General features: G+C 34.9%; 2 protein-coding genes across 2 annotated transcripts in view; both read right to left on the bottom strand.

Moving 5' to 3' along the window:
* Positions 1–28,000, bottom strand: part of ERO1A (endoplasmic reticulum oxidoreductase 1 alpha) — a 48,367-nt gene that overhangs the window by 5,786 nt on the left and 14,581 nt on the right. The window contains exons 4-13 of the mRNA XM_041759359.1: positions 27,029–27,067; positions 18,566–18,642; positions 18,406–18,479; positions 12,964–13,084; positions 10,903–10,949; positions 8,623–8,634; positions 3,912–3,938; positions 3,668–3,760; positions 2,679–2,925; positions 1,931–2,000 (exon numbers count right to left, since the gene is read on the bottom strand). Of these exons, the coding sequence (XP_041615293.1) occupies positions 1,931–2,000; positions 2,679–2,925; positions 3,668–3,760; positions 3,912–3,938; positions 8,623–8,634; positions 10,903–10,949; positions 12,964–13,084; positions 18,406–18,479; positions 18,566–18,642; positions 27,029–27,067 (807 nt within the window). The remainder of the gene's footprint in view (positions 1–1,930; positions 2,001–2,678; positions 2,926–3,667; positions 3,761–3,911; positions 3,939–8,622; positions 8,635–10,902; positions 10,950–12,963; positions 13,085–18,405; positions 18,480–18,565; positions 18,643–27,028; positions 27,068–28,000) is intronic.
* On the bottom strand, positions 15,405–16,711 carry LOC121493465 (oligosaccharyltransferase complex subunit OSTC-like). The gene has a single exon (XM_041759361.1). It carries the CDS (start codon positions 16,382–16,384, stop codon positions 15,977–15,979), a length of 408 nt encoding a protein of 135 aa, XP_041615295.1. The 5' UTR covers positions 16,385–16,711; the 3' UTR covers positions 15,405–15,976.

Genomic DNA, 28,000 nt, shown 5'->3' with positions numbered 1-28,000 from the left:
ATGTATGCAGCTTTTTTTTTAAACTTTATTTATTTATTTATGATAGTCATACAGAGAGAGAGAGAGACAGGCAGGCAGAGACACAGGCAGAGGGAGAAGCAGGCTCCATGCACCAGGAGCCCGACGTGGGATTCAATCCCGGGTCTCCAGGATCGCGCCCTGGGCCAAAGGCAGGCGCCAAACCGCTGCGCCACCCAGGGATCCCCTGTATGCAGCTTTTAAGTCAACACTTAAAGTTACAGTCAGTGGGTAGAATGATCAAACATGCTGTGGTTATATACTGTAAGTTACATTCAGTGACACCAATTGACAATTCTCACCCAATACTTGTATGTTTTAGAAGCCTTCAAGTGAGGTCCTACTCTATCTTGAACACCAAATAGTTCTTTCATACTATTTCTAACCGTACATTGATAGTATATAAAGCAGACAAAACAAGATTTTTATCAGATATACCTGAAACTAGTGTAACAATCTATGTTAATTATAAAAAGATAAAACTCAGGAGCCTGGCTGGCTCAGTCTGAAAAGCGTGTGACTCTTGAACTCAGGGTTATGAGTTTGAGCCCCACATTGAGTATAGTGATTACTTAAATAAAAATAAAAATTGTAAAAGTTTAAAAATAAATAAAACTAAAAGCTATAATGTTCACCATAAACTACCTTTTTTTAAAGAAAGTAAATCTCTGATATTAACAAGTTTTCTTGTTTTTTTTTTACTTCTTTATTATAAAAGAATTCAGAAAAATTATCTGTTAAACTCCATAGGACATCAAAGCTGAGTGTTTCAGAGTTTTGATAAAATTAAAACATTACGGGAAATATTTCTAATCTGCACGATATAAAAAGTTTTAATGCCAAAACACTTTCCAATAATCCAGCAAGTGTACTAAAAATAACGAAAAGAGTGAAAATAGTAGAAAAAAACAAGTCTTATTACAGTATCTTCCCCCTCACTTCCAAGTTCCTGGAAGCTGCCTGGAAGGTTATATAAGCACTGAAGTATGTATTTCTAGCAAAAATGCTTTCAGTAGGAGGGAAATGGGAGATTAAAAATAACTATTATTTAACAGCAAAAAAAAAAAAAATGAAAATGAGTCCAAGAAACATTGTTTACAAACTGCATAAAATCAGGTTCTTTCCTATAGAAAGAAACTAAGAATATAAAACAGAGGAATATTGTGATAAATATTCTGAAGAAATCAGATCAAACCCAGTATTCCTGAGAGCTCCCTGCCTTTACTTACCTATAGCTTTGTAACAGAATAGTAATATAATTTTGAGTCCCCAAATAAACTAGAAATCTACTGAGGGTAGCAGCTGTCTCTTCCTTTAATGACAAGAATTCTGTTTTGCTCATATTGAGTATTTAAAGAGTCTTTCTATTATATTTGTAGGATTTTGATGCAAATATACACAAAGATGGTCTTGTATGAGCTTATACCTCTACTAAGAGACAAGATAAATACCAATCCCCATTTTGTAGGGCATCGTGTGTTTTCTTTTGCTGGCTTCCCATCCCACTGAATAAGATGAATGACAAACACTGTACCCTCTCCCTCTAAAGAGGATCCTTTAATTTATCCAAAACCATTTTCAGAGTTCTCCTCAACAAAAGACAAATACTGCCATTCATGCTCTAGATCCGTTTCCTTTCATTTATAACACCTATTTTTTATGAGACCATCAATGTGAAAGCCATCTGTTAGGTGTGCAGTGACAGAGTTCAGTCATTACTTTGAGCACAACATAAACTAGATCTTAAGTTGGCCTGCTTTTGGGCTTCCTTTTTTGGAGGAAAAGAAAGATTATGACTCTGGCTTTTAATTTCCTAATATATAATAAGATTTATTGTTAACCATAAAAACATGGGTTTATATTCATACCTGCAAAAGAGTTTGAATCTAAAACTTAAGTATGAAATATTTACCTTCAGTTTGTTTGCTTCCTTTTTATCCCCAGCAAAAAAGGAATTCTCATCAAAATGCAAAGGAAATGACCTACATGTTAAAACAGAGAAGATTCATTTTCAGGTATTATAAAATATTAGAAGTCCTGCTAAGATAACATTTTGCTGGTTGGTGATGAATAATTTAATAGAAAGAGTGGAAAATATAGTAAAATCAACACTCTGTTGCCCCAAAACAAAGTCTTATCCTTAAATCTAAGACAACTGCATAAAATAGTAGAAACTTGGCCCCAAATCCAATGTATTCAACCATGTATGAAAATAATGCAGGTACTAAGTACTACAAGAATAACTCTTAAGAGTAAAAACTTGGGCCATTTAGTACTGAAGTCTAAACAAAAACAAAACTCAATTCTAAAAGACCTACAAGCAAAATTAGCTTTTAACTATTTATTTTTTAATAATTTTCTTTTCTCGGGGCACCTGGGTGATTCAGTCAGTTCAGTGTTGACTTCAGTTCAGGTCATGATCTCAGGGTCCCAGGATTGAGCCCTGCATTGGCTCCCTGCTCAGTGGGGAATCTACTTCTCCCTCTCCCTCTGTCTCTTCCCCCACTCGTGCTCTCTCTCTCGCTCATATAAATAAATAAAATCTCAAAAAAAAAGTTTTTTCCTTTCTCTAAATTGAACATTTAAGAATTGAACTTTGGATACCACTTGTCACTCTTCTATTAATGTCTAAGTTGTGTAAGTTGTAATATGTAATTTACTTGATTTCATGAAGTATTTCCAGTAGTAGCATTTTGTTTTCTGCGTCGTGAACTTTATTTCCAGTGAAGAGTTGAAAATCTGGGCGTTCGAAGAATGGTACCACTTTAGATAAAGCCCTTAATTCTATTAAGTAGAGAAAATACAAGTTCTTGAGCCGTCTTGGACCTTCTCCCTCAGTCAAAATGCCATCAAATCGCTGCTGAAATTCTGTAATGTTGTGTCCCCATTTCTTTTCCAACCAAGTTTCTAAGAAGTAAGAAGAATTATATATTAAAATCTGAATTTTAAAATTAAGTTTCAGTTTACTTACATTGGGTTATTTATGCCTACATAAGTTAGTTTTATCTTCTAGAACCCACCCTTAGAAGGAAAATAAATTCACCATTTTACTGAGATTTATGATTTCACAAAAATCAAATTTCTGAATATAAACATCTTTATAAAACCAAGATACACAATTTAAAAATGACTGTCTGAATTACTGGTAAGTTTGAAGTTAGTATGTTTTGTTACTGAGGCATAGAGATATTTTAAATTCCAGAAGAAATAGGTTACTGATGAAAATTAGCCATGGTCTTGTTTTGCAACAGCATTTTTAAAGCATTAAGAGCAGCAGAAAGTGCTTTTACCCATTAAACTCCAGGCCTGAAGCTGGCACACAAATAAAAGGGTTTTAATACAGTAGTATCTGATGAATAACAAACTGTACTATTAGGAGCTATTTTAACTCCAACAAAACAAGAGGATATTTCCAAAATGATGTGCACAATTTTTAGCAGCTTCTTAAAAGAAGGTAAACAGAGTTAAGATCATGCTGAATGTGTCCTTATAAAATCTATAGTTCCCACATTCCTGATTACTACTATTTAAGAATGAATTTTTACTGCCTAATATTCAAGAGAGTCAACCTTATCCCACTAAGGTAAATGCCAAAAAATTTTAAGAATTTCTGAAAATAAGTATGGTGAAATAAATAAATGTCACATGCCTTGTAGAAGATACCGCGCACTCAAATGCACATTAATACTTGCATGCAGGCCAGATATAAGTCTGTAGAATGCTCTTTTTTCTACACACAGGCCTAAAAAAAAGCAATTTGGTAATAGAAATTTTATATGTGAAACTTGTACCATTACAAAATTAATTTCATAGGTTTTATAGATGAGAAAAAATTTTAACATTTAAATTTGTTTAAAAGCTTCCAAAAAAAAAAAAAAAAAGCCTCCAATTACCTTCTAGCCAACTGTAAAAGGTGTTCTCTGAAATTAAAAGAAACATAAGTCACAAAGTTGTAAAAATGCCAAAATGTAAGTTTTTCAATATATAATACCAATTTGTGCCAAACAGCGATTTAAAAATTAATGAAAGGTCCAAATTTTATCTGCAATTTATCCAAAGGAAAGAGAGAATTTCTTGGTGTAGATTCAATTAAGTACCATTCTCTTGCTCAGTCTCTAGAAAGCTTCAGCACTGCCTTTGGTAGCTTCAGTCTCATAACTTTCTAGATAAAATGTTTCATATGAGGTCAGAACACAGAATTAATAAATCAATGCAAGGAAAACTACTTAGCCTTGAAAATTAAGGACTTAGCTATGAAAATTAAGGACTCATTATTATGCTTTTCTAACTTGTGAAAGTAAATAAAAATTAGAAAATAGAGTTGATGGTATATTATTTGCACATAGCTCATACTATTTCATGCCATTCAATATTTCAAAGGAGCAATACCAAGGAAATGTTACAAAACTAAATACCACTTACATTCTATGACCCAAAAAGATCACTTTTCATATGTTTAGACCTGATAACTCTACTTTTAGAATTATGTTCTAAAGAAATAATTCAAATGGCGAAGGAGTCAATAATGTGTACAATGATGGTTATATATAATTATTAAAACCTGAAATAATAAAAATGTACAATAAATGCCTAAGTTAACACAATAGGATACTATATAACTAGGTAACACGGTAGAATAATATAAAACTATTTAAAATAAAAAAATGTGGAACATGACAATACATGAAAATGTTTATTTGAGATAATGTATAAAAAGGCATAGAAATAGTTTTCATACCTAGGTAAAAATTTTATGTATGCATTTACAAGAGACGGCAAAAATTATACAGTTCTTTTGACTAAAGTTGCTTATAATAATATTAACAATTAAACAAGCATATAAGTAATAAAAGGAATGGCAAAGAGAATACACAGTAAATCAGACTATCTAAAAACTTAAAACACCTGTCAGAAAACCTCACGAGTGAAAGTAAAAGGTAAACAACCAAGTAGGTTGAATGTACGTCACAAAAACAACGAAGGGATAACATTCTTTTTCTTTAAAATATTTTGTTTATTTGAGGGAGAGGGAAGGGCAGGAGGAGAAACAGAGTCCCCACTGAGCACAGAGCCTAAGGGCTCAATCCCAGGACCCTGAGATCCTGACCTAAGCCAAAGGCAGCTGCTTAACCAATGGAGCCAGCCAGGAGCCCCAAAGGGATAATATTCTAAATATATAAGAAGCTCATAAACTAAATGAAAGTGCTAAAGTACCCATTTAAAATGGGCAAATAATATAGAAATAGAGAATTCAAAAGGAAAAACTACAAATGGTAGGAACATAAAAAAATCACTGTTTCACTAGTAATAAAAAAATCCAAATTACAACAATAGAGATACCACTTTTAAAAGTAAAGATAAAAATATGACAATACTTAATGCTGACAAGGGTCAGGTAAAACTATTGGTCAGGCACACTGACTGGAAGGGATGTAAATTAGCACATGCTTTCAATGACAAAATGCAATCTGGTCATATGTATCAGGAGCCTAAAATGTCCGTAACCTTTGATCCAGCAAATCCATTTCTAGAAATCGAGGCTATTATGGATAAAATTCATATGTTGAAGCTCTATCTCCCCAAGAAATAGTATTTGGAGGTGAGACCTTTGAGAGATGATTAGGTTCAGATGAGGTCATGAGGGTAGGGGTGTCATGATGGGATTAGTGTCCTTTATAGGCAGAAGAGACCAGAGCTCGTTCTCAGCCGCTGAGGACACAGTGAAAAAGCTGGCTACCTGCAAGCCAGGAAGAGAGCCCTTATGAAGAATCAAATTTGCTGGCAACCTTGATCTCAGACTTCCCAGCCTCTAGAACTGTGAGAAAATAAACATCTTATTCAAGTCACTCAGTCTATGGTATTTTGTTAGAGCAGCCTGAGCTAAGACATAGGCTAAGGAAGCAAGCAGACACGGAAATAATAATACACAAAGATATAAACACATCCAGTATAAAAATATACGTAAATAAATAATTATCAAAATGTCAACAGAGAAGCAGTCTGAGTAACCAAGAGCACGGACTTTTTTTTTTTTTTTTTAAGAGTTTTAGATTTTGTTTATTCAAGACAGAGAGAAAGAGAGAACATGAGTGGAAGGAGAGGGGCAAAGGGAGAGGGAAAGCAAAAAGCAGACTCCCTGTTCAGTGGGGAGCCTGATGTGAGGCTCAATTCCAGACCTCGGGCTCATGACCTAAACAGAAAATAGACGTTTAACCGACTGAGCCACTCAGGTATCCCAAGAGCATGGACCTTGGAGCCAAACTGACTAATTTCAATTGCAGCTGTGCTACTTACAAGTCATACATGATTTAGCTGAGTTGCGAAACCCTCTGGCACTCACTTTCTTGTCTATAAAATGGAGATAAATGTAATACCTCCTAAGAATGTCGGAAGAATTAAATGAAATCCTATTTGTAAACTGCTTAAAAGAGTACTGGCATGTAGTCTTAGCCATTGCCATTATCAATTATTTTAGGGTTGTGGGATTACAAATGATTTCTTTCCTTATAAAAACCTTCAGAGTTGGGTGGTGCAGTCAACTAAGTGTTCAACTCTTGGTTTCGCTCAGGTCTGATCTCAGGGTCATGAGATTGAGCACAGATTCAGGCTACACGTTCAGTGTAGAGTCTGCTCTTTTAAGAATCTTTCTCCCTCTCTCTCTGCCCCTCCCTGCTACACATACAAACTCTCTCTCTCTCTCTCTTCCTCTCTCTCAAATAAATAAATCTTCAAAGGTGTTTTTTTTTTTTTTTTTCAAGTTTAGGACCATGAATTACAGGGAATGGGAGTATAATACTACTTGGGACCTAGCTTTCCAATGAAATTTTCAGTTCTGTTCTGTTTCTGAAGTAGCTATGCTCAACTTGACATGGTTATGATCCAATTAGATAATCACCTAATATGACAGCTGTCAGGGATAACTCTTAAATTTTACTCAAATGAAAACTTATAAATATACTCATAAACAAGATAGTTTCTCTAAGGATAGCCTCTAGAAGTTAACAATCTCTTCTCTGAGACAGGATGTTTTTAAATAGTATTTAAAAACTGAAATAACAGCCTCTAACATAACTAGGAATACCCAAGGTAGAATAAAATCTCTCAAAAACTGAAAATTAGGGATCCCTGGGTGGCGCAGCGGTTTAGCTCCTGCCTTTGGGCCAGGGCGCGATCCTGGAGACCCGGGATCGAATCCCATGTCAGGCTCCCTGCATGGAGCCTGCTTCTCCCTCTGCCTGTGTCTCTGCCTCTCTCTCTCTCTCTCTCTCTCTCTCTCTCTCTATCATGAATAAATAAATAAAATCTTTAAAAAAAAAAAACTGAAAATTATAGGGAGGAGGGGAAAAAAATAAAACCCCTGGAAATTATAGGATCACTACTAACAGTAATATGAGGTATCTTTGGAAGAACAATGTTTTTTTTATTAAGATTTTATTTATTTATTCATGAGAGACACACAGACAGAGGCAGAGACATAGGCAGAGGGAGAAGAAGGCTCCCCACAGGGAACCTACTACAGGACTCGATCCCAGGACCCCAGGATTATGACCTGAGCCAAAGGCAGATGCTCAAGGTAAGCCATCCAGGTGCCCCTGGAAGAACAATTTTATGCTAAAGAATTTCTCTTCCAAATAGTACAGTTCTGATTCAGATACAGTTCTGATTTATTTAGCTGTTATTGTTACTATATTATAAAGTACAATAAAAAAGAGAGCAATATTATAAGACATTGGTATTCTATTATTTAGGCAGAATACAAAAGCAATTTGTAAAACTAATGTTCAGAAAACCGAATTCAGAAGGAGAGGAAATTGATTCTTCACATTTTAGCAATTTCATCTAGCTGGACTAAAGCTAAGTACTGCTTTGTCTTTTCATATGCTTAAACACGTGGCCTTAAGAATAAGAGAAATCAGGCAGCCCCAGTGGCCCAGGGTTTTGCACCACCTTCAGCCCAGGGCATGATCCTGGAGACCCGGGATTGCGTTCCACATCAGGCTCCCTGCATGGAGCCTGCTTCTCCCTCTGCCTATATCTCTGCCTCTCTCTCTCTCTCTCTCTCTCTCTCTCTCTGTCATGAATAAATAAATCTTAAAAAAAAAAAAAGAATAAGAAAAATCATTTCAATTTCATTCACAAGGCAAAAAGATTCTCACAAAGACAGAGTAAACCTAATATGTTAAACATTCTAGCATCACAACTAAAAGAGTTGGCAAATAACTACCCCTAAGAGCTAGCATAAGCCTTGGGAGCCAGTAGAGCAACACTGTGACCATGCGTAGAAACTTCCTATAGGGACCCAACAGATCCCAGAGGTCTGTCTGGGAGTAAAGGAGAGTGAGTTTTCCCTGACAGAAGCTGGAGGGAAATGCCTAGCTTTGGCGAGCAGTGGGTAAAATGCAAGAGTGAATTATCAGAGGCTGAGGCAGGTTGTCACTACTGCCTGAGCCCAGGCAGAGTCATTTTCCCTTAACCTATGCTTTCACCTCCTGAATTTTCAATAAATATGAGCTCTCAGAAGCAGGAAGAAAAGTTTGCCAAATACAATTCTCAATGTATCAGCAAATTCATATATATGATATATGATAAAGAAATTATATTTACCTTCACTTTTCCCTGAAAAACAAAACAAAATATTTATTATTATAATGTCCTTCCAGATGTCACTTTAAAATGCTATAATTGCATAAAAATAAGATTTTGACTAACTGGTTAGTTTTAATCGCTCAGTTCACTCACATAAGCAAAATCTGAGAGAGGTACTCATGACCCAACTCTATCTAGTGGCAGTAGGAATTATGCCTGATTCACTTCAAGGGCATCATCTCCAAGAGCGTGGATAAGGAGTGGTTTCAGCTTGTACAAGATTTAATATGGGCTGACAGGGGAGAAAAATCTAATTTATCATCTGAGAATACTCTCAAGTATCTTAAGGACTTAAGTTATTTGGCTGGCAGAACCTCTTTTTCCACATTTATTTACCCTAAATTTATAAGACCGTTTCTGCTAAAGATTCGTGTTCTTGCTTTGAAAACTCTAGACGGACACTGTAAAATTTTACTTGATTCAGGAATTTTACCTGATTCAGGAATTTTTTTTTTTTTTTTGATTCAGGAATATTTTTAGAGACTATTTGTTAAGATTCAAATTATGCACAGTTCAGCAATTAGTAAGCAGCTGCTCATTTACTATTAAAAAACTGTCTTCATTTTGTCCACACTTATTTAATGCCATCATTGTTTATTAAAATAACATATGTTCATTGCAAATACATATTTTGAAAAAAAAAGAGGACACAGACAAAATTAAAAATGTCATCCATAACTCCCTCTGCCCAAATAATAAATACCATTTACATTTTGGTAAATGTCCTTTTTCTATGCATATAGATATTTAGATATTATATTATGTATGTTTTTACAAAAATATATTGTACATACTGTTTGAGACCTGTTTCCCTTCTTCAATGGGCTATTGGTCATTCCTGACCTAAATGAGTAAGTTTTCAGCAGTATTTCTGATGGTTGTATTCTATTACATGAATACACCATAAATCATTTCACCAGTTCCTTAATGATAAACATTTAAATTATTCCCATTTATCTTTATGGTAAGTAAGAGTGGTTAATTAATCAGATCAAAATGTGCATCCATACAGAAGATCACCCCTCTGTTTGGAACTTTCATCTGATATTAAATCAATAGCTTCCAATGAGTTACCATATGTGACTCATATAAACCCAAGTCCTTGTTTAAAGATGTTCTTTTATTTCTAATCTAAGAAAGACTCGTCTGCCAACATTAAGGGAATGATGCAATCTCAATGCTTTCCAGGAGGAAATTTATGTTTATTGACTATATGAGATGAGCAGCTTTTCAAATAAATTTTAAAAATGAAAAACTTATACATTTCCTAAAAGCACATCAAAGATTTCATCATTAAGCACATATTATGGGAACAGGGATGTATATTTCCTAAGCAAAAAGTTTGAAATCATATACTGAAATGGTTTATTCAACAAACTACTCTGCCTATTACAGACCAGGCAAGGTTTCTGAGTTCCAATTTCACATCTCCTCTGCAACCACACAGTGCCTAGCACATAGTAAATGGAAGGTAATCATCTGTTGAAGGAACAAGTGATTTTTACAATTGTAGACAAAACCATTAAATGAGGAGAGCAGTTTTCATCAATCTTTCATTTAACAAACTACTCCATCTGTTATGTGTCAGGCTCTCTATTAAGAAATGAAACAAACACTCTCCATATGCCCAAACTAATAGGGTAGATCAATATATCATAGTAAAATAACGCCAGACAGTGGAAAGGTAGTAAGAGAAACAAAATATGACATAAGATCACTTTATAAGAAGAGAGGGGTTACTTCCAGTTAGGAGAGTCAGGGAGGGTGAAAAAGGCAGCATTTGGGGCAATACCTCAAGTGTGAGGAGAAAATGAAAAATGTTAATAAAACATAAAGACATGTGAATTTGAAGTCAGACTCTCAATATGTATAATCATCTTAGGATCTGAGAAAGATTTGAGGCAAAAAAGTTTCTTTGGATATTCATTTAGCTAGAAAATGATTAAAAATAGTAAAAAAATAAACACAGATATTATGTAAAAATGCTCAGAAGAATAAATATTTACCAAATCTCCACTTATGACAACCTAATACCATGAACTTCATTACACAAATACTCCTTTCTGAGGTATAAATATTTTAAACACCAAGTTCTCTGTAAGGGTAAGGCATAACTTCTACGGAAACAGGAATATGTGATCTCAACTGCTCTTGCCAACCCTTATCTGGCCTTCCTCCTTCTTCTAACCAAAGTTCACTGACTAATAAATAATATAACAGTGCAAATAAATAACTCACCTTGACCAGAAGCCAAAGGATTTAAAGGTCTTTTAATTGTCTGTGGCCTAGAAACAAAAGAATTGTAAAATATAATTACATTACTTATCATGTTATAATTATCTAAGTAAAAGCGAAATTATCTCAGAGAGTTGCTTAATGACTACATCCAAAATCAAACTGTTTTATTGAGCTATAAAATATTTAGTTTTCTCTAATTGCTTTAAGGGACGGTGGTCATTAGTTATTTTAGCAATTGTTTCTGCTTTTTTCCCATTTAGCAACCAGAAAGCCATTTCCTAATCACTTCTTCAAAGGAAGAAAATACCAGTTAAGCTCTTCTAGAGTCACTAATGTTTTTACATATATTACATACATATATGTGTGCCTACACAAGTGTATACATATATGTTTCTGTGTGGCACAAAGTACATTCCTGACTGAAAGACAAACAAAAAATATAAATACTGAACTCAAGCATTAAAATATAAAGGGGAAAAAACACTGTGGGTAGATTATTTTCCACTTAGTTAATCTTAGGTACATCAAATAGCCCTGCAGCCACCAAGTTTGTTAAGATTTCAATAAAAGGTATTTTTATCATACAAAAAAAAAGTTAAAATGTCATTAAAGTGCTTTTAAATCTCAGAATGAATATTCATTAGTATCATTAGTAAAGTGGAGGGATTGCTTTATCTGCAATTTAAATTTTACAAACTCGCACAAACTGAGACATTTTGAGAAGAGAATATGTAAGCTATATTTTAACATTCTCAATTTAGTGCGTGTATTGTTTATATTTTAGAAATATTTATACTGGGAATCATGTTATAAATCAGTTAAGAAATAACCACAATACAAATATAAATCTAACAAATGCTTCCTAACTCTATTTTAGTTTAAAAAAAAAAAAACTTTGGGGGCACCTGGCTGGCTCAGTCAGTAAAGCATGCAACACTAGATCTCAGGGCTGCAAGTTAGAGCCCCAAGTTGGGTGTAGAGATTAATTAAAAATAAAATCTAAAACAAAACAAAACCTTTAAAGTGAGCCAATTAAATCAAACATTCCTAATAATAAACAAGGGAATTTAAATGAAACACATGGCAAAATTAGTAAATATTGAAAATTCTCCACTTCAAAACTGAAGAAATTCTTTAAGTTATAAAAAGAAACAGACTGACATTTTATTGGTATAAGCATATCTGCTAATCTCTTATATTTGACTTATACAAAGTGAAATGTATTATTACCATATCTAGGAATTCCAAAGATTTTCCCAGAATTCCCCCATCTCTGAGATAGTATAAAGCAAACACACACACAAATTCTTTCCAAAAATCAATAAGCGCATTGTTTAGAGGTCACTGGCTTACAAGTGGGTAAACTTGAAGCATGTCCCAGTGGCATAGTGATTAAAATGACTATTTCCTTTGTAGTGGTTAAGAGTACAAAGTGGGTTCTTCCACTTACTAGATTTTTGAGACTTGAAAAAACATTTACCTTTTCCAAGTCTCAGTTTCCCCATCCGTAAACAGTGTGACTACAACACAGGGCTATTGCAGGGATTAAAAGAGAAAATGTACATATATGCTTAGCACTAGTCTGGCACACTGTGAGTGTTCAAGTGTTACCTATTATAATTATTCTCTGAAATTAATTTAACTTGAGTTTGAAAGCAGATAAAATAATTATAGCCACAAAAAGATGAATACAAAGCACCAAAAAGAATTAGGATGACCTTGGGAAATGAAGTAAACCTGGCTGGCTCTTGGTTACTTCATCTATAAAATGAGATTCTATAATCCACTGAAGGAACATTTGTGAAATGTCCAACAATACTCCTGTAATAGTCTTATACTATTCTGTCTTTTAAAGAAGAAAAAAAATATTTGTTGAAACACACGTCCACATGTTTCTCCAGAGGAGAACTGGATTAACGAATAAGTATGTTTCCATGTCCAAATACATCTTTTAACAATGTGAATGTGATTTGCAGTTTAAAGTCATTATAATTTGTTTATTTGTTTATAAAGAAAAATCACTATATCCATCAGGATTTTCTAAATGAAAATGACACATACTTAAAACAGTTTTCTTCATAGATGACATTCCAAATCTTCCAAGCATCTGGTCCCTTGTAACCTGTGTAGCGCTCAGGATTAAGGAGTAAATCTACATATTCAGCATCAGGAGACTGTATGTCTATAAAATAAAATGTTTCATTAAATATTTTCTGCAATTACCTTGAAAAACTAGTATAATAAACTAAATTCCACTATCCTAAGGCACCATAAATGTCACAGTGTATCCAAATTTTTTTAAAAACCTTTTGGGGTGTCAGGGGTAGCTCAGTTGGTTGGATAGCTGCCTTTAGCTCAGGTCATGATCCTGCAGTCCTGGGATAGAGCCCCACATGGGGCTCCTTGCTCAGTGGGGAGCCTGCTTCTCCCTTTCCTCCCTCCTATCTGCTGTGCAGTCTCCCTCTCTTTCTCTCTCTCTTGCTCTCAAATAAAATCTTAAAAAAAAAAAAAAAAAAAAAAACCTTTTACAAGAAAGAAAAGAGGAAAACACAAACAGTCACATTAAATGTACTCACTGGTTACAAAGCATCCTGCCTTTAAAAATGGTAAAAAAAAAAAAAAAAATAGGAATACATGAATTTTAGAATTGAAAAAACATGGTAATTAAATTTTCATAAGCTATCCAGATGAAAAATATACTCTATATCTCCCTCCACATTAACCACAAGAGGCTCATCAATAACTAAGGTAAATGAAGATGTGTTACTACCAAATACTATTATCAAAAACTTCCTTCTTACATGACCACCATGAAGATTCACTACAAAGCTGTCCCAAAAGTACAATCCTAGATATGCAAAAAGTTATAAGCAGGATGATCCTTACATCAGCATTATTTATTAAAGAGAAAATCAGAAGCAACCCAACCATCCAATAGAGCAGAACACAGGCTCTGGAGCCAAAGTGCCTGGTTACAATCCAAGCCCTACTACTCATTCAGTGTCAAACCCAAGGCAAATTATATATGTTCTTTATGCCTTGGTGCTGTCATTTATAAAATGGAGATAATACTCAGTGTTACTGTGAGACTTAAGTTTATACGTGCAAAGTTCTTAGAGAGTATGATACATATTAGCTAGTGATATTGTGATATATCTTCACAGACCATTTTACAATCAACAAAACTGCTAAGTACAAAGGCTATCTAATAAAATGAAAAAATAAGCATTACAGAAAAGTCAATTACAGATAGAAATGAAAAACAACAAAAATTGGTGAGATATTAGCTTCTCATATGTTCTATAAATTTGTGTAATGTATTGTAACTTTGAAACAAAAAAAAATGGCCCCTCATTCCACAGAGGCTTTGGGAAATTATTTAATATACAGTAATACTATAAATTATTTAATGAGTAATTACTAATGTATAAAGCCTAATAACATGAACAAAAAAATGAAAAAGTGGGCAAAAATGGCCTCAAAGCAACCAAAGTAGATGACAAAAATCTGAGCACACAGGTGCTTATAAGAAGGCCCATCAAACTCTCAACAGTACCTACTTCTTACTAAAAACACAATAAAAAAATATAAACAAGTTTGGTTATTTTTATCCCAATTGACAGTACATTAGAGACTTTTTGGGAATTTTTGCTTCTAAAAGTAGCACAGTGACAGCATCTAGAAATAACTGAGAGTCCATGCAGAAGTGGCAATTAAAATAATTAGAAAAAGTAGAAATAAAAACTTAGAAAAGGGACACATAGCTGGTTCAGTCAGTAGAACATGTGACTCCCAATCTTGGGGTTGTTAGTTTAAGCCCCACGTTGGGTGTAGAGATTATTTAAAGAAAAAAATTAAAACAAATTTACCTGGAATCCTCTGGTTCAAGAACAGAGATACTTCTGTTCATCTCAACTAATACTAAAAGTATTGCCAAAGTACAGCAAATTATGATACATTCATAAAAATAACCCTCATTTTAAAAACATGAGTAATGCTCAGCATCTAGTACTTTTAAGACAGAAAACTACCAAGAAATGACTAAAGTTTTTATATTATGTCTAATTAGACATAAATATTAGTTGACTCATAATTTTACTTATAACAAATACTTCATCTCACCTCAAATTTTTAATAAAAAATAATTAATATAACCATATTTTGCCAGATGACGAAAGCTCAAATTTCTAAATTAAAATTTATAAAATATCTTCTGTCTTCTACCTACCATTTATATACATTATATCTTTTTTATAAAGCTATCCTTTTTTTTCATCCTCCTGTAGCAGAAGAAACAAATATGAATGGATAAGTGATTCATCCAAGATAACAGAATTCCATCAGATAACAATTATTGATATTCACTCCTTGCTACACAAACATAAGCAGATAGTTTCAAAAGCATACTTTGCTAAATGAAGTTAAAGCATTACTGTTCTTAACACTGCAGATCTAAGAAAGAAAAACGCATGTTTTAAATTTAATTTTATTTCCTTTTTTTAATTAGAAAAATTATTTATTTCTGCTCCTTTCATACATCTTATTGTGCAGAAACAGTCTCACACATATCTGAATAATGTACTGTCACACTGTTTAAAGGCAAAGCACCATAGGTAAAGCTGATCAGAGTTCTCAGCTTATGGGATCTCACTTCCTGATTTTACATTAATTTTTGAAAGTCAGAAATGTCATCTCCACAAAATGTTAAGGGGGCTGTAAGAAATAATCACTTTATTCAATATTATAGTTGTGGAAATGGGAGTATACTTTAAGAAATGAAAAACTAAGAAGAAAATGCCACTAAACATTGTTGGTGTGTCAGTACAGGTCAGCAAGAGAAATACTGTGAGAAGTTTGTCTCTTTGACACCAAGAAGACATTCTAGTGCAAGCTTTAATATGATTCCTATTTCTCACAAGATGCTTCTTTTCTGCTGCTTCACTCTTTTTCCATATTTCACATCAGAGGATTGGTTACAGCCTTTAAAACTTCATTAACAGGAGCAAATCCAATATCCACGGATTTCTTGTCAAAAGGCATTTTTAACCCATCAGGTAGCCCGGCAGTTTCATTCTCATGAATACTCTACCATGAAAAAACTCAATAGGACACAGACGAATCCAATGAATAGAAGAAGAAATCTATTGAGTTTTGGTGCATTCGATTGGTCCAGGATTATGAAACCTAAACCTCCCATTGTAAACAGGAAGCTGGATGCAAGTCCTTCCATAATATATTGTCCATTTACTCTGTAGGCCAAGAAAGCTACTGGTCTCTGACGTCCATGTTCACCAGTCATAGAACCAACACTTGGAGGTTCAACAATAACATCATAAATTATTCCTCCAGTGATGAGGAAGTAAGACACCACCACCAGAGCGTACACCGTCATGGCCAACGGCATGTGTACCCAGGGCAGCTTCTTCAGCTTCAGGCTGGGGCATTCGAGCACTAAGAATGGGACGCGGTACAAGGTCTCCATGTTGGTGGCGGCAGGGGTTTCTCTCTCCTTAATTTTATTTCAATAGTAATGTTTAGGCCAAAGAATCTTTGTGGACAAGACAGTAAGGTTTAGAGGTTGGGAGATCATTTTATCCTCCCTCCTTTCCTAGTCTAAACCTTAGTGTAAGCCCACAACTCCTTATCCAACATCCCTGGGGTCAAATGTGTTTTGGAATTCAGAACTTTTCAGATTTCAGAAAAGTACTATAATATATGCAACATGTACTGAATATTACTCCAAGAGGGACTGGGGCAGCAACTCTTAATCATAATACCAAAAATACTTCTGTAGTGAAACATGTGCATACTCATACTAAATGAGTCTGTGCTAGACTTGGGAAAATATTCATTTTCAGATTTTAGAATTAGAAATAAAGGATTATAAATATTATTTGCCAAGGCATAATCATGTTTCACACTAAGGAAAGCATGTTTCTTTTTTTTCTTTTTTTTTTTTTTTTTTCAAAATGAAACCACAGAGTTAAAAATAAGTACTTTCCCTTAGCCTTCCTCTTTTCAGGGGGAATTGCAGGATTTGTCTCTTGCTTGCAATTAAAATGATCTGTATCATTCTTTTTGCTAATTTTTTTTTTAAAGATCATTAATCTGCTTCAAAAGAGCCACTGAAGGATACCAAAACTCAATTTGATTTGGGTTTGTTTAGCCAATTAAAAGGCTAACAATTCAACTTAGAAAAAGGAAGAATGGGAGAATCTATAAATCTGATTAAAGGGTTCTAATAGGTCCTTTAATTTGGATATGTAACAATCCAAGGCCAGTACAACAAAAGCAAGATTTTGCAATCTAAATATCTACATTTGAACTCTTTATGCAAAATGCCTGTGTATATTACAAAATTTTATATATGTATATATGTTTATATATGTATATGTTTATAAATATGTATATACGTATCTATGTTTACATGTTTATATATGTATACATTTTATATATGTATATATGTGTGTATATATATATATGTATATGTATGTGTATATATATATATACACACTATTAAGATACACAGGGGGTCAATTTTTTCCAGAAACTGAGGGTTTGGTTTTCTTTTTTTTTTTTTTAACTGCGGTAAAACGTATATAACGTAAAACTTACCATTTTAACCAGGTTTAAGAATACAATTCAGTGACATTAATTATATTCAGGACATTGTGCAACCATCACCACTAACTGTTTCCAAACTTTTCTATGTCCTCAAACTGAAACTCTGTAACCATTAAAAATTAACACCCCATTCTCCCCTTCTCCTAACCTCTGGTTACTCTGTCTCTATCACCTTGCCTATTCCAGATATTTTATGTAAATGGAATCATACAATGGTTGTCCTTTTGTGTCTGATTTCTTTCTTTTTTTTTTTTTTTTAAAGATTGTATTTATTTATTTGATAGAGAGAGAGAGAGAGAGAGAGAGAGAGAGAGAGAGAGAGAGAGGGAGGGAGGGAGAGAACCTGCACAAGCTGAAAAAGAGGAAGAGGGAGAAGCAGGTGCCTGCTAAGCAGGGAGCCCAATGTGGGGCTTGATCCGGAGAGACGCTGGGATCATGACCTGAGCAGAAGGCAGACATTTAACTAACTGAGCTACCCAGGCACCCTCTGGCTTATTTCATTTAGCATAGTATTTTCAAGATTTATCCATGTTGCAGGATATATCAAAACTCTGTTTCTTTTTATGACTAAATAATGTTCCCGTGTATGTATTATTACACTGTTTATCCATTCATTTGTTGATGGATATTTGGGTCATTTCTACCTTTCAGCTATTGTGAATGATGCCACCATGAATATGGGTATACAAGTAAGTATCTGTTCCCCCACCTTCAATCTTTTTTTGGCACATATTTAGGAGTTGAATTGTTAGGTAACATGGTAATTTTGTCTTTAACTTTTGAGGAACTTTAGAAACAGAATTCCTGAAACTGTTTTAAAATATTTTTTTTCTTAGACCCAATTTTAAACAAAATGCCCACAATAAAAAATGTTATTACCATCAGCTTCACAGAAGTTGTCTGAGGAATCATCATGCTTGGTCCACTGAAGAACAGCCTTCTGTGTTTCCTCACTTCAAATAACGAAAAAAGGTACCCTTTTTTAAGTAAACATTTCACAAGAAAAAAACAAATACTACTGCAAAAAAAATTAATTAACCTTAGAGATTCATCCACAGCTCCAAGTCGTTCAGCTTGTTCACATTCTTCAATGAGGTTATTGGCTACCTCAGAATACTAAAAGGAAAGGAGAATAAGCAGATTACAATTTAGTGCATTTTTAAAACTTTTTAAAAGAATTTCAGGGTGTTATTCTGTATGTTGGTAAATTGAACACCAATAAAAAATTAATTTATTAAAAAAAAAGAATTTCAAAATTATTCAAAGTTCTTTTAAGGGGCACCTGGGTGGCTCAGTCGGTTAAGCATCTGCCTTTGGCTCAGGTCGTGACCCCAGAACTCCTGGATAAAGCCCCATACTGGGCTCCCTGCTCAGCAGGGAGTCTGCTTCTCCCACTGCCCCTCACCCTGCTCTTGCTCTCTCTCACTCACTCTCTCTGTCTCTCAAAAAAATGAATAAAATCTTTAAAAATAAAAAAGTTCTTTTATATCTATACTATTTCCTTAGCTTCAAAACTTAAAAAAAAAAAAAAAATCAACATCACTAAACATCTCCCCTGAAGCTAAAACAAAACAAAACAAAACAAAACAAAACAAACATAAAAGGCTTTGCTCGTTTTTGTTGGTGAACACATTTGCCACATGGTCACAAAATAAAGAATGTACTTCTGATAACTCATTACCAAGCTGTTCACCAAGAAAATCAAAGGAATCTAAGGAATCCTAGGCAACATGAGGTAATGTCCCACTTTTTTTTTTTTTCCATGCCCAGTGTGCAGCACAACATGGGGCTTAAATTCACAACCTTGAGATCATGACCTGAGATCAAGAGACGCTTAACTAACTGAGCCACCAAGGCACCCCAATGTTCCACTTTTCTAATGGCCTAATTGTAAGCATCAGTCAGTCTTCTCTTCCATAAGTAAGTGGTTGGACCAGATGATGTGTGCCCAGGTCTATCTCAACTCTATATGCCATGATTCTATATATGCTCTGGAACTCATCAAGTCTTATAAAAAAGTATTCCAATATCTTTAGGTGTTTAAAATATGTTCTTTAGCAATCACCTTTCTTCTCAATGTCTAAGACACACACACACACACACACACACACACACACACACACACACACACACATTCTGCTAGGCATGTATCTGGCACAGGGGAAGTAAATGCAGATCCTAAGATTTCACAACACATTAGTCATCACCACCAAAGGGCTCAAAGATAACATCAGAAGCAGAAGGCACAGATTCAATCACTCAACAAATATTTATTGAGTGCGCTTATTGTTCTGATGACCACACTAACGACTGCCCAGCCTATGACACTTCTGAGGATAAAAGAGAACACTTAAAAACCCTGAACGGAGACAATTTTTTGAAATGTTTATTGAATAACAACTTTGTTTCATTACATTGGTTGACCTATAAGGCAGCTCAATTTGAACACTATTTTCAAAAATAAAACTCTTTCTACATAATTATTAAGGGGTAAAAGGGGATATGATATATTCAATCTACTCTCAAATGGTTCTGAAAATATATACATAGATATAGGATGATAACACAAATGAGGCAAAATATTAAAAACTAGTGAATTGTAGAGTACACAAGAGGTGTTTATACTAATCTTGCAACTTTTCTATAAGCTGTTAATTAGCTCAAAATAAAAAGTTAAAATACACATCAAAAAATGAACAAAATTTGCTCAAAAAGCAACATATCTATGTATGTTAAAAAAAATTAAAATCCTTATCAGAATTACCTAAATATTAAAACAGAAGTTGGGACATCTGAGTGGCTCAGTGGTTGAGCAGATATCTGCCTTTGCCTCAGGGTGTGATCCCAGGGTCCTGGGATCGAGTCCCACATCAGGCTCCCTGCATGGAGCCTGCTTCTCCTTCTGCCTATGTCTCTGCCTCTCTCTCTCTGTGTCTCTCATGAATAAATAAATAAAATATTAAAAATAAATCAATTAAATAAAACAAGTTAACCATATTTTTTTTTACTATTCTTAGTTTCTAACAATTTAATCAGTTTTGTTAAGTCACAAATGTCTTGATTTAAAGATTTTTTTTTTAATTTATTCATTCATGAGCGACACAGAGGCAGAGACATAGGCAGAGGGAGAAGCAGGCTCCACCCAGGGAGCCTGATGCAGGACTGGATCCCACGGCCCCAGGATCACAACCTGACCTGAAGGCTCAACCATTTAGCCACCCAGGTGCCCCAGATGTCTTGATTTTAAATCATTGGCATTTTCCTGAGAAAAAAAAAATTTCTAATTTATCATTTTTAATTTTTTCATAAAACTGCCCATAATCTTCAAAGTTAATTTTTATGGCTAGTCAACTTGAAATCATTACCCTAGATTAACTCTTCTCTGTAGATACAATTTTTAATTGAGAAAAATATTCTCTACAGGTATAAATATGTGAAAATATTTTAAATCAAGTATTTTCACAAGGTCTATTCTTTTGCCTTCAAAGTATGTTTCTTCACTAAACATTTTAAGACAAAACTCATCAAATAATGTTTCTCTTTTTTGTTATTTTAAATGTTTTGCCAAATGTAGATGCTACAAAATTGTAAACCTTATTTCATTCCATTTCAGATGAGAATTTAAATTTATCCAATTAAAAACAAGAGTTTCATCAAGAAGAGATTGGGACGCCTGGGAGGCTCAGTGGTTAAGTGTCTGCCTTTGGCTCAGGGCGTGATGCTGGGGTCCTGGGATGCTATTTGCTAACCCTTCAAAAGCTAAGAACTTTTTTCTTTAAGCATTCCATTCATCGATACTTTGAATAACAACTTTCCACTGATTTTAAACATACTGCAATTGACATTTCGAGATCTCACATATTAAAAATTGGTTAATACCACTGAAGGACTCTTGGGTTGTTTCCAAAGGCTCAAATATTTATAAAATCTGATTGATGATGCACAGCAAAGAAAGTCATGCTTCCTGTCTATGCCAAAGTAATATTTATTCCAGGATTAGTTTCACCTCAAAAATTCTATGGTCATTAAGTGTCTATCTAAATATAAAAACCTGTATATTTTGAAAATTACCACTTTTTTTTAAGATTTTATTTATTCATGACAGAGAGAGAAAGAGAGAGGCAGAGACACAGGCAGAGGGAGAAGCAGACTCCATGCAGGGGGCCTGACATGGGACTAGATCCCAGGTCTCCAGGATCACACCTCAGACTGAAGGTGGCACTAAACCGCTAGGCCATCAGGGCTGCCCCAACAATTACCACTTCTTTTTAAGATGTATGTATTTATTTATTTATTTGAGAGAGAGCACAAGCAGGGGAACAGCAGAGGGAGAAGGAGAAGCAGCTCCCATTGATTAGGGAGCCTGATGTGGGACTCGATCCCAGAATCGAATGGGATGACAAGCCAAAGGCAGACACCCAACCAACTGAGCCACCCAGGAGCCCCACCACTTCTATCTTATTTGGTAAAATATCACAGCATGTTTGGACACAATTATGAATTATATGTATATCTTTTTTTTTAAGATTTTATTTTTAGATGATCTCTACACCAATGTGGGGCTTGAACACACAATCCCGAAATTAAGAGTCACATGCTCTCCTATCTGAACCAGCCAGGTGCCCTTGAATTATGTATATATTAGCCAACTACAAATTCATTTCTGCTCCACAGATTTCTTGATTTAATCAGAATTGTTCTGACCAAAATTTGTATATTATCACCACAAAACAAATATTTTGTCTTCAATTTTGAGCTTTAAATGAATTTATAATTGCATCGACAATAGGGACAAATGTTTTCCCTCAATAGAATGAAATTCCAAAAGTTTTGAGTCCATCAAATTAATTTTAAAAATCTAACAAATTTTGGAATTAAATGACTTTCTACTTAAAACAGCCAATAATGGCATCACTGAACTATGTGCAAAGTTCTACCACTAAAGCCAATAAATTAATAGCTATGACTTCATTCTTTGTATGCAAACAAGAAAACATGGAATCAAAATGAGCAAATTATTTTAGACCTATAGTGGAAAAAGTGAATAGTGGTTGCCCCAAGGGGAAAAAGTAGAAATTGATTGGGATAGGGTATCAAGTGACTTTCCGGGTAATGGTAATGTTCTCTCTATTGTAATAGAAGTATAGATTACACAGGGATATACATTTAGCAAATGCACACTTAAGATTTATGCATCTTGGGACACCTGGGTGGCTCAGCAGTTGAGCATCTGCCTGTGGCTCAGGGCATGATAGCGGGGTCCTGGGATCAAGCCCTGCATCGGGCTCCCTGCATGGAGCCTGCTTCTCCTTCTGCCTGTATCTCTGCCTCTCTCTCTGTTTCTCATGAATAAATAACTAAAATCTTAAAAAAAAACAGATTTTGTGCATCTCATTGTATGTTAATTTTATAAAAATACATTATAATACTGGACTCTACTTAATGATATACTTCTAGTTGTGTGTGTATGTTTGTGTGTGTGTGTGTGTGTATATATATATATGTATACATATATATACATATATATATATATTTGACACATTTAGGGCAATGTGTACTGATGCTTGCAATTTACTTTGAAATACATCCAGAAAATCTTTTTACTGTATAACTAGAAAGATGGATAGATACATATATGATAATGTAAGTTTACAAAAATGTTAACAGTAGAATCTACCTGATGGTTATGCATGTTCACAGGAAAAGTCCTTCAACTTTGCTGTATATATGAAAATCTTCATAGTAACACCAGAAAATTTTAATTCAGAAGAGTTTAGTCTAAATGAAAAATCACATATGCCAGAATGATATGTAAGTACACCACTGCAGCTATACATGTTTAGTTTTTTCAAAAAAAGATTTTATTTATTTATTTATTTGAGAGGAAGAGAGAGAGAGAGAGAGGACCACCAAAGGGAGTAGAGAGTGAGGTAGAGAGAGAACCTCAGATTCCCTGCTGAGCGTAGAGCCCGAGGTGCTGGATCTTACCACCTTGGGATCATGACAAAGCCAAAAACCAAGAGCTAGATACTTAACCAATTGTGCCACCCAAGTGCCCCAAGTTATCATTTTTAGACATTTTTCTTAACCACTAATTTATGAAATAGATGCTTAGGCTTTATCAGTAGATTTGTGTGTTCTGGTGTTCATACAGTCAGATAGTTCTATGGCCCTTGTGGATGGTAAATGATGACCTTTTGTGAAGGTTACATATCACCAATAACTGTTTGTCATGAGATTTCTAAATGTAATACTTTTTCATTAAGCATATATTTCTTTTTTTCTTTCTTAGTTATCTTGGCCAATAGGATTCACTGTAAAAATATTTTTAATTACTGGCTTGCCTGGGTGGCTCAGTGGGTTAAACATCTACCTTCAGCTCAGGTCATGATCCCAGGGTCCTGGGATTGAGCCCATTGGGTTCCCCGCTCAGCAGGAAGCCTGCTTCTCCTTCTCCCTCTGCCTGTGTCTCTGCCTCTCTCTCTCTCTCTCTGTGTCTCTCATGAAGAGATAAATAAAATCTTTAAAAAAAAAAAAGAAAGAAAATAGAGAGGCAAGGGCAGAAGTAGGCAGCCCATTTAAGAGGCTACCACAATAATCCAGGCAAAAACTGATTATGGCTTTAAAGATTAAGATTCTGGGTATATTTTAAAACTCTGTAATCACAAATCGAATTTGGCCTACCAAAAAAGGCCTTGAAACAATTAACAATCCCCTAACAATTAGCATCCCCTAAAGCCCAGATTATAATCCCGAAACAACATTTCATGCTAAAAGAAGTAGGATTTCTTAGAAAAAAAGGTTATTTTCAAGAAATTAGAAAGAAAGGTACAAAATTAGCCTAGAAGATCTTTTTATAAGAAACCAAAAAGTCTACTAAGACTACTGGGATCTGGGCAGCCCTGGAGGCTCAGTGGTTTAGTGCCACCTTCAGCCCAGCGTGACACTGGAGACCCAGAATCAAGTCCCATGTCTGGCTCCCTGCATGGCGCCTGCTTCTCCCTCTGCCTGTGCCTGTGCCTCTCTCTCTCTCTGTCTGTCTCTCTCTCTCTCTCTCTCATGATTAAATAAATTCTTAAAAAAAAAAAAAAAAGATTACTGGGATCATCTCAAAAGGCCATAGTCACTAACTTAAAGGAGCTCCTAATGTATACAATGGAGTATTACTCAGCCATTAGAAATGACAAATACCCACCATTTGTTTCGACATGGATGGAACTGGAGGGTTATTACGTTGAGTGAAATAAGTCAATCGGAAAAGGACAAACATTATATGGTCTCATTCATTTGGGGAATATAAAAATTAGTGAAAGGGAATAAAGGGAAAGGAGTGAAAATATCAGTGAGGGTGACAAAACATGAGACACACCTAACTTTGGGAAACGAACAAGGAGTAGTGGAAAGGGAGGTGGGCAGGGGTTTGGGGTGACTGGGTGATGGGCACTGAGGGGGCATTTGGCAGGATGAGCACTGGGTGTTATGCTAAATGTTGGCAAACTGAACTCCAATAATTAAAAAATTAATTAATTAATTAATTTTAAAAATTTAAAAATTAAAAAAAATTTTTTTAAAAAGAAGGAGCTCCTAGTGGCCAAAGGCAGAACTCAAGCATCAAAAGGAATAAAAAAATGACTACAATAGAGTCTAACACATTAAAAAAGTCAAAACTCATAAATTCATAATAACACTTAAAAATGAAAACTCTTGGGGATCCCTGGGTGGCTGATCCCTTGGCACCTGCCTTTGGCCCAGGGCGTGATCCTGGAGTCCCGGGATCAAGTCCCATGTCGGGCTCCCTGCATGGAGTCTGCTTCTCCCTCTGCCTGTGTCTCTGCCTCTCTATGTCTATCATGAATAAATAAATAAAATCTTTAAAAAATAAAAAAAAAATAAAAAAAAAAAAAACTCTTGACTAAAGAGGACACTTGATGGGATAAGCACTGGGTGTTACACTATATGTTGGCAAACTGAATTTAAATTAAAAAATTAAAAAGAAAAAGATTTTTAAAATAAAAAAATAAAAACTTGGGATCCCTGGGTGGCGCAGCGGTTTGGCGCCTGCCTTTGGCCCAGGGCACGATCCTGGAGATCCGGGATCGAATCTCACGTCAGGCTCCCGGTGCATGGAGCCTGCTTCTCCCTCTGCCTGTGTCTCTGCCTCTCTCTCTCACTGTGTTCCTATCATAAATAAATAAAAAAAATTTTTAAAAAAAATAAAAAAATAAAAATAAAAACTTTGAGGCATCTGCCTTCAACTCAGGTCATGATTCCAGGGTCATGGGATCCAGGCCCATATCAGGCTCCCTGCTTAGCGAGGAGTCTGCTTCTCCCTCTACCTTTCCCTCTGCTCATGCTGGCTCTCTTTCATTAAATCAATCAATCAATAAATATGACCAAAGCCTTATTGGGCATCTTTGGAGGTGCCAGGACTCCAAACTCATAATTAATCTGAAAACTGGTAAACAAAGGAAAAGAATGAAGCATTTATCTTCTCCATCCTGTATAAACTGTATTTCAGGGCATCCAGATAGTTGACAAGAAAAGGTCTTTATAGAAATACAACAGATAATAAGTATAGAAAGAATGATAGAATATCAGCATTTTCAAAACTGAAAGAATGCAATAGGTAATGATCATCAAAGCTACTAAAACTTTCAGGGAAAAAATGAGTAGGGAACTGTATAATGAACCTAATGACCAATCTTAATTTCATGAGAAAAAAGAAAGCCAGACATTATGTGTCTTTTGATATGATGTAAGAGTAAGTATACAGCAACACTAATCAATATATATCAGAAAATGAATCTGAAAAGCTATAATATATAACCACCAGTTTACAGAATACAATGTGTTGAATGATGATATGACAGGGATACAATCAGTGGAAAGTTCTCTAGGATAAGGACTCATTTCTTTCAACAGATAAGTTTGCAAAGAAAGAAAAAAGAAGAGGGAATGGACATAGGTTAAAGACTTAAGTGGAGCCCAGGTGGCTCAGCCGGTTAAGGTTAAGCATCTGCCTTCAGCTCAGGTAATGATCCTAGGGTCCTAGGATTGATCCCCGCATCGTGCTCCCTGCTCCAGGCGGGAGTCTGCTTCTCCTCACTCCTGCTTATACTCTATCTCTGTCTCTCTCTCAAATGAATAAATAAATTCTTTTTTAAAAGACAGAGGGACGCCTGGGTGGCTCAGTGGTTGAGCACCTGCCTTTGGCCCAGGGAGTGATCCTGGATTCCCAGGATTGAGTCCCACATCAGACTCCCTGCAAGGAGCCTGCTTCTCCCTCTGCTTGTGTCTCTGCCTCTCTCTCTGTCTCTCATGAATAAATAAATTAAATCTTAAAAAAAAAAAAAAAGAGACAGACAGACAGACAGACAGAAATACACAAGCAGTGCCAGAAAATAAGGAAAGGAGGGGAGTGGAGTCATACCTGGCAAGGGAAATGAATTTTATGAATTTTTTTGTTAAGATAATAGACATATTAGTAAGTATGTGTATATACCTTATAGCTTGCAGATTTAATTCCATCAGGAACTTCATCCTAAAAAAGAAAAAAATGTTTTTATCAGATATTTATTCTATGTTCTGAAAAAAACTTTTAAGTTTCTATGATTTATGAGATTATTTTTATTTTTTTTAAGTTTATTTTATTTATTTAAGTAATCTCTATACCCAGTGTGGTGCTCTAACTCATGACCCCAAGATTAAGAGTCACATGCTCTTCCAAACTGAGCCAGCCCGGCGCCCCTATGAGATTACTTTTAAACTGAAATAGTCAGTTTTTATACTATTTCTTAAAAGTAAACAAAAACCCAACAAATTATTCTCTAGGTTGCTGTTCATATATTTTAATACCTCATAATAGCACAGAAATGTAAAAATAGTTACTCCTTTTGATGTTCAAATTGTCCCACACTGGCCACTAGGGGACCCATAAAGTGCTGACTTGTTATCTGCACCTGTCTCCTATTGATATGACCTCAGTAATCTTTAGCAGCATTTTCCATTTTCTTTTATGACAAGATACTCCAGACTCACTGTGTATATTTCTTGTTCCAGTCCTGGAATTGACTGTTTTTTAAGGAGCCCTAGTTCTTTTCAGAGGAAAATGGTACTGGTTTTAGTCATGTGTTGGCCACTAACCAACTATAGGACCTATCTGTATATCCTCAAAGTGATGCTGTGAATAGACACAATGATGTATGTACTCTATAAATTGCAGGACCCTATTCCAGTGCTAAGTGTATTTCTGAAATAGATCATACCTCCCCAAAGGGAATGATCCACACAGAGATAAACACTTTATTGTGTAACTTTCCAGAATTCTTTTTCTAAGACCAGATATTTAGAGGGTTTCTAGTTTTTTCATATCATGCCAAATTTATAAACTAATTTCAGCAGAATAGATACCTTTACAATATTTATTACTGCTTTACAGTCATCTTTGAACATCTGTCCAATTATTTTAGTAAGT

Source organism: Vulpes lagopus, chromosome 6 (genome assembly GCF_018345385.1).
Source record: "Vulpes lagopus strain Blue_001 chromosome 6, ASM1834538v1, whole genome shotgun sequence".
NCBI classification, from domain to species: Eukaryota; Metazoa; Chordata; class Mammalia; order Carnivora; family Canidae; genus Vulpes; species Vulpes lagopus.
This window is presented reverse-complemented; position numbering and strand designations above follow the sequence as displayed.

Excerpts from the sequence above, each read along its gene's own strand:
- LOC121493465 (XM_041759361.1), bottom strand. The coding sequence starts at position 16,384 with ATGGAGACCTTGTACCGCGTCCCATTCTTAGTGCTCGAATGCCCCAGC.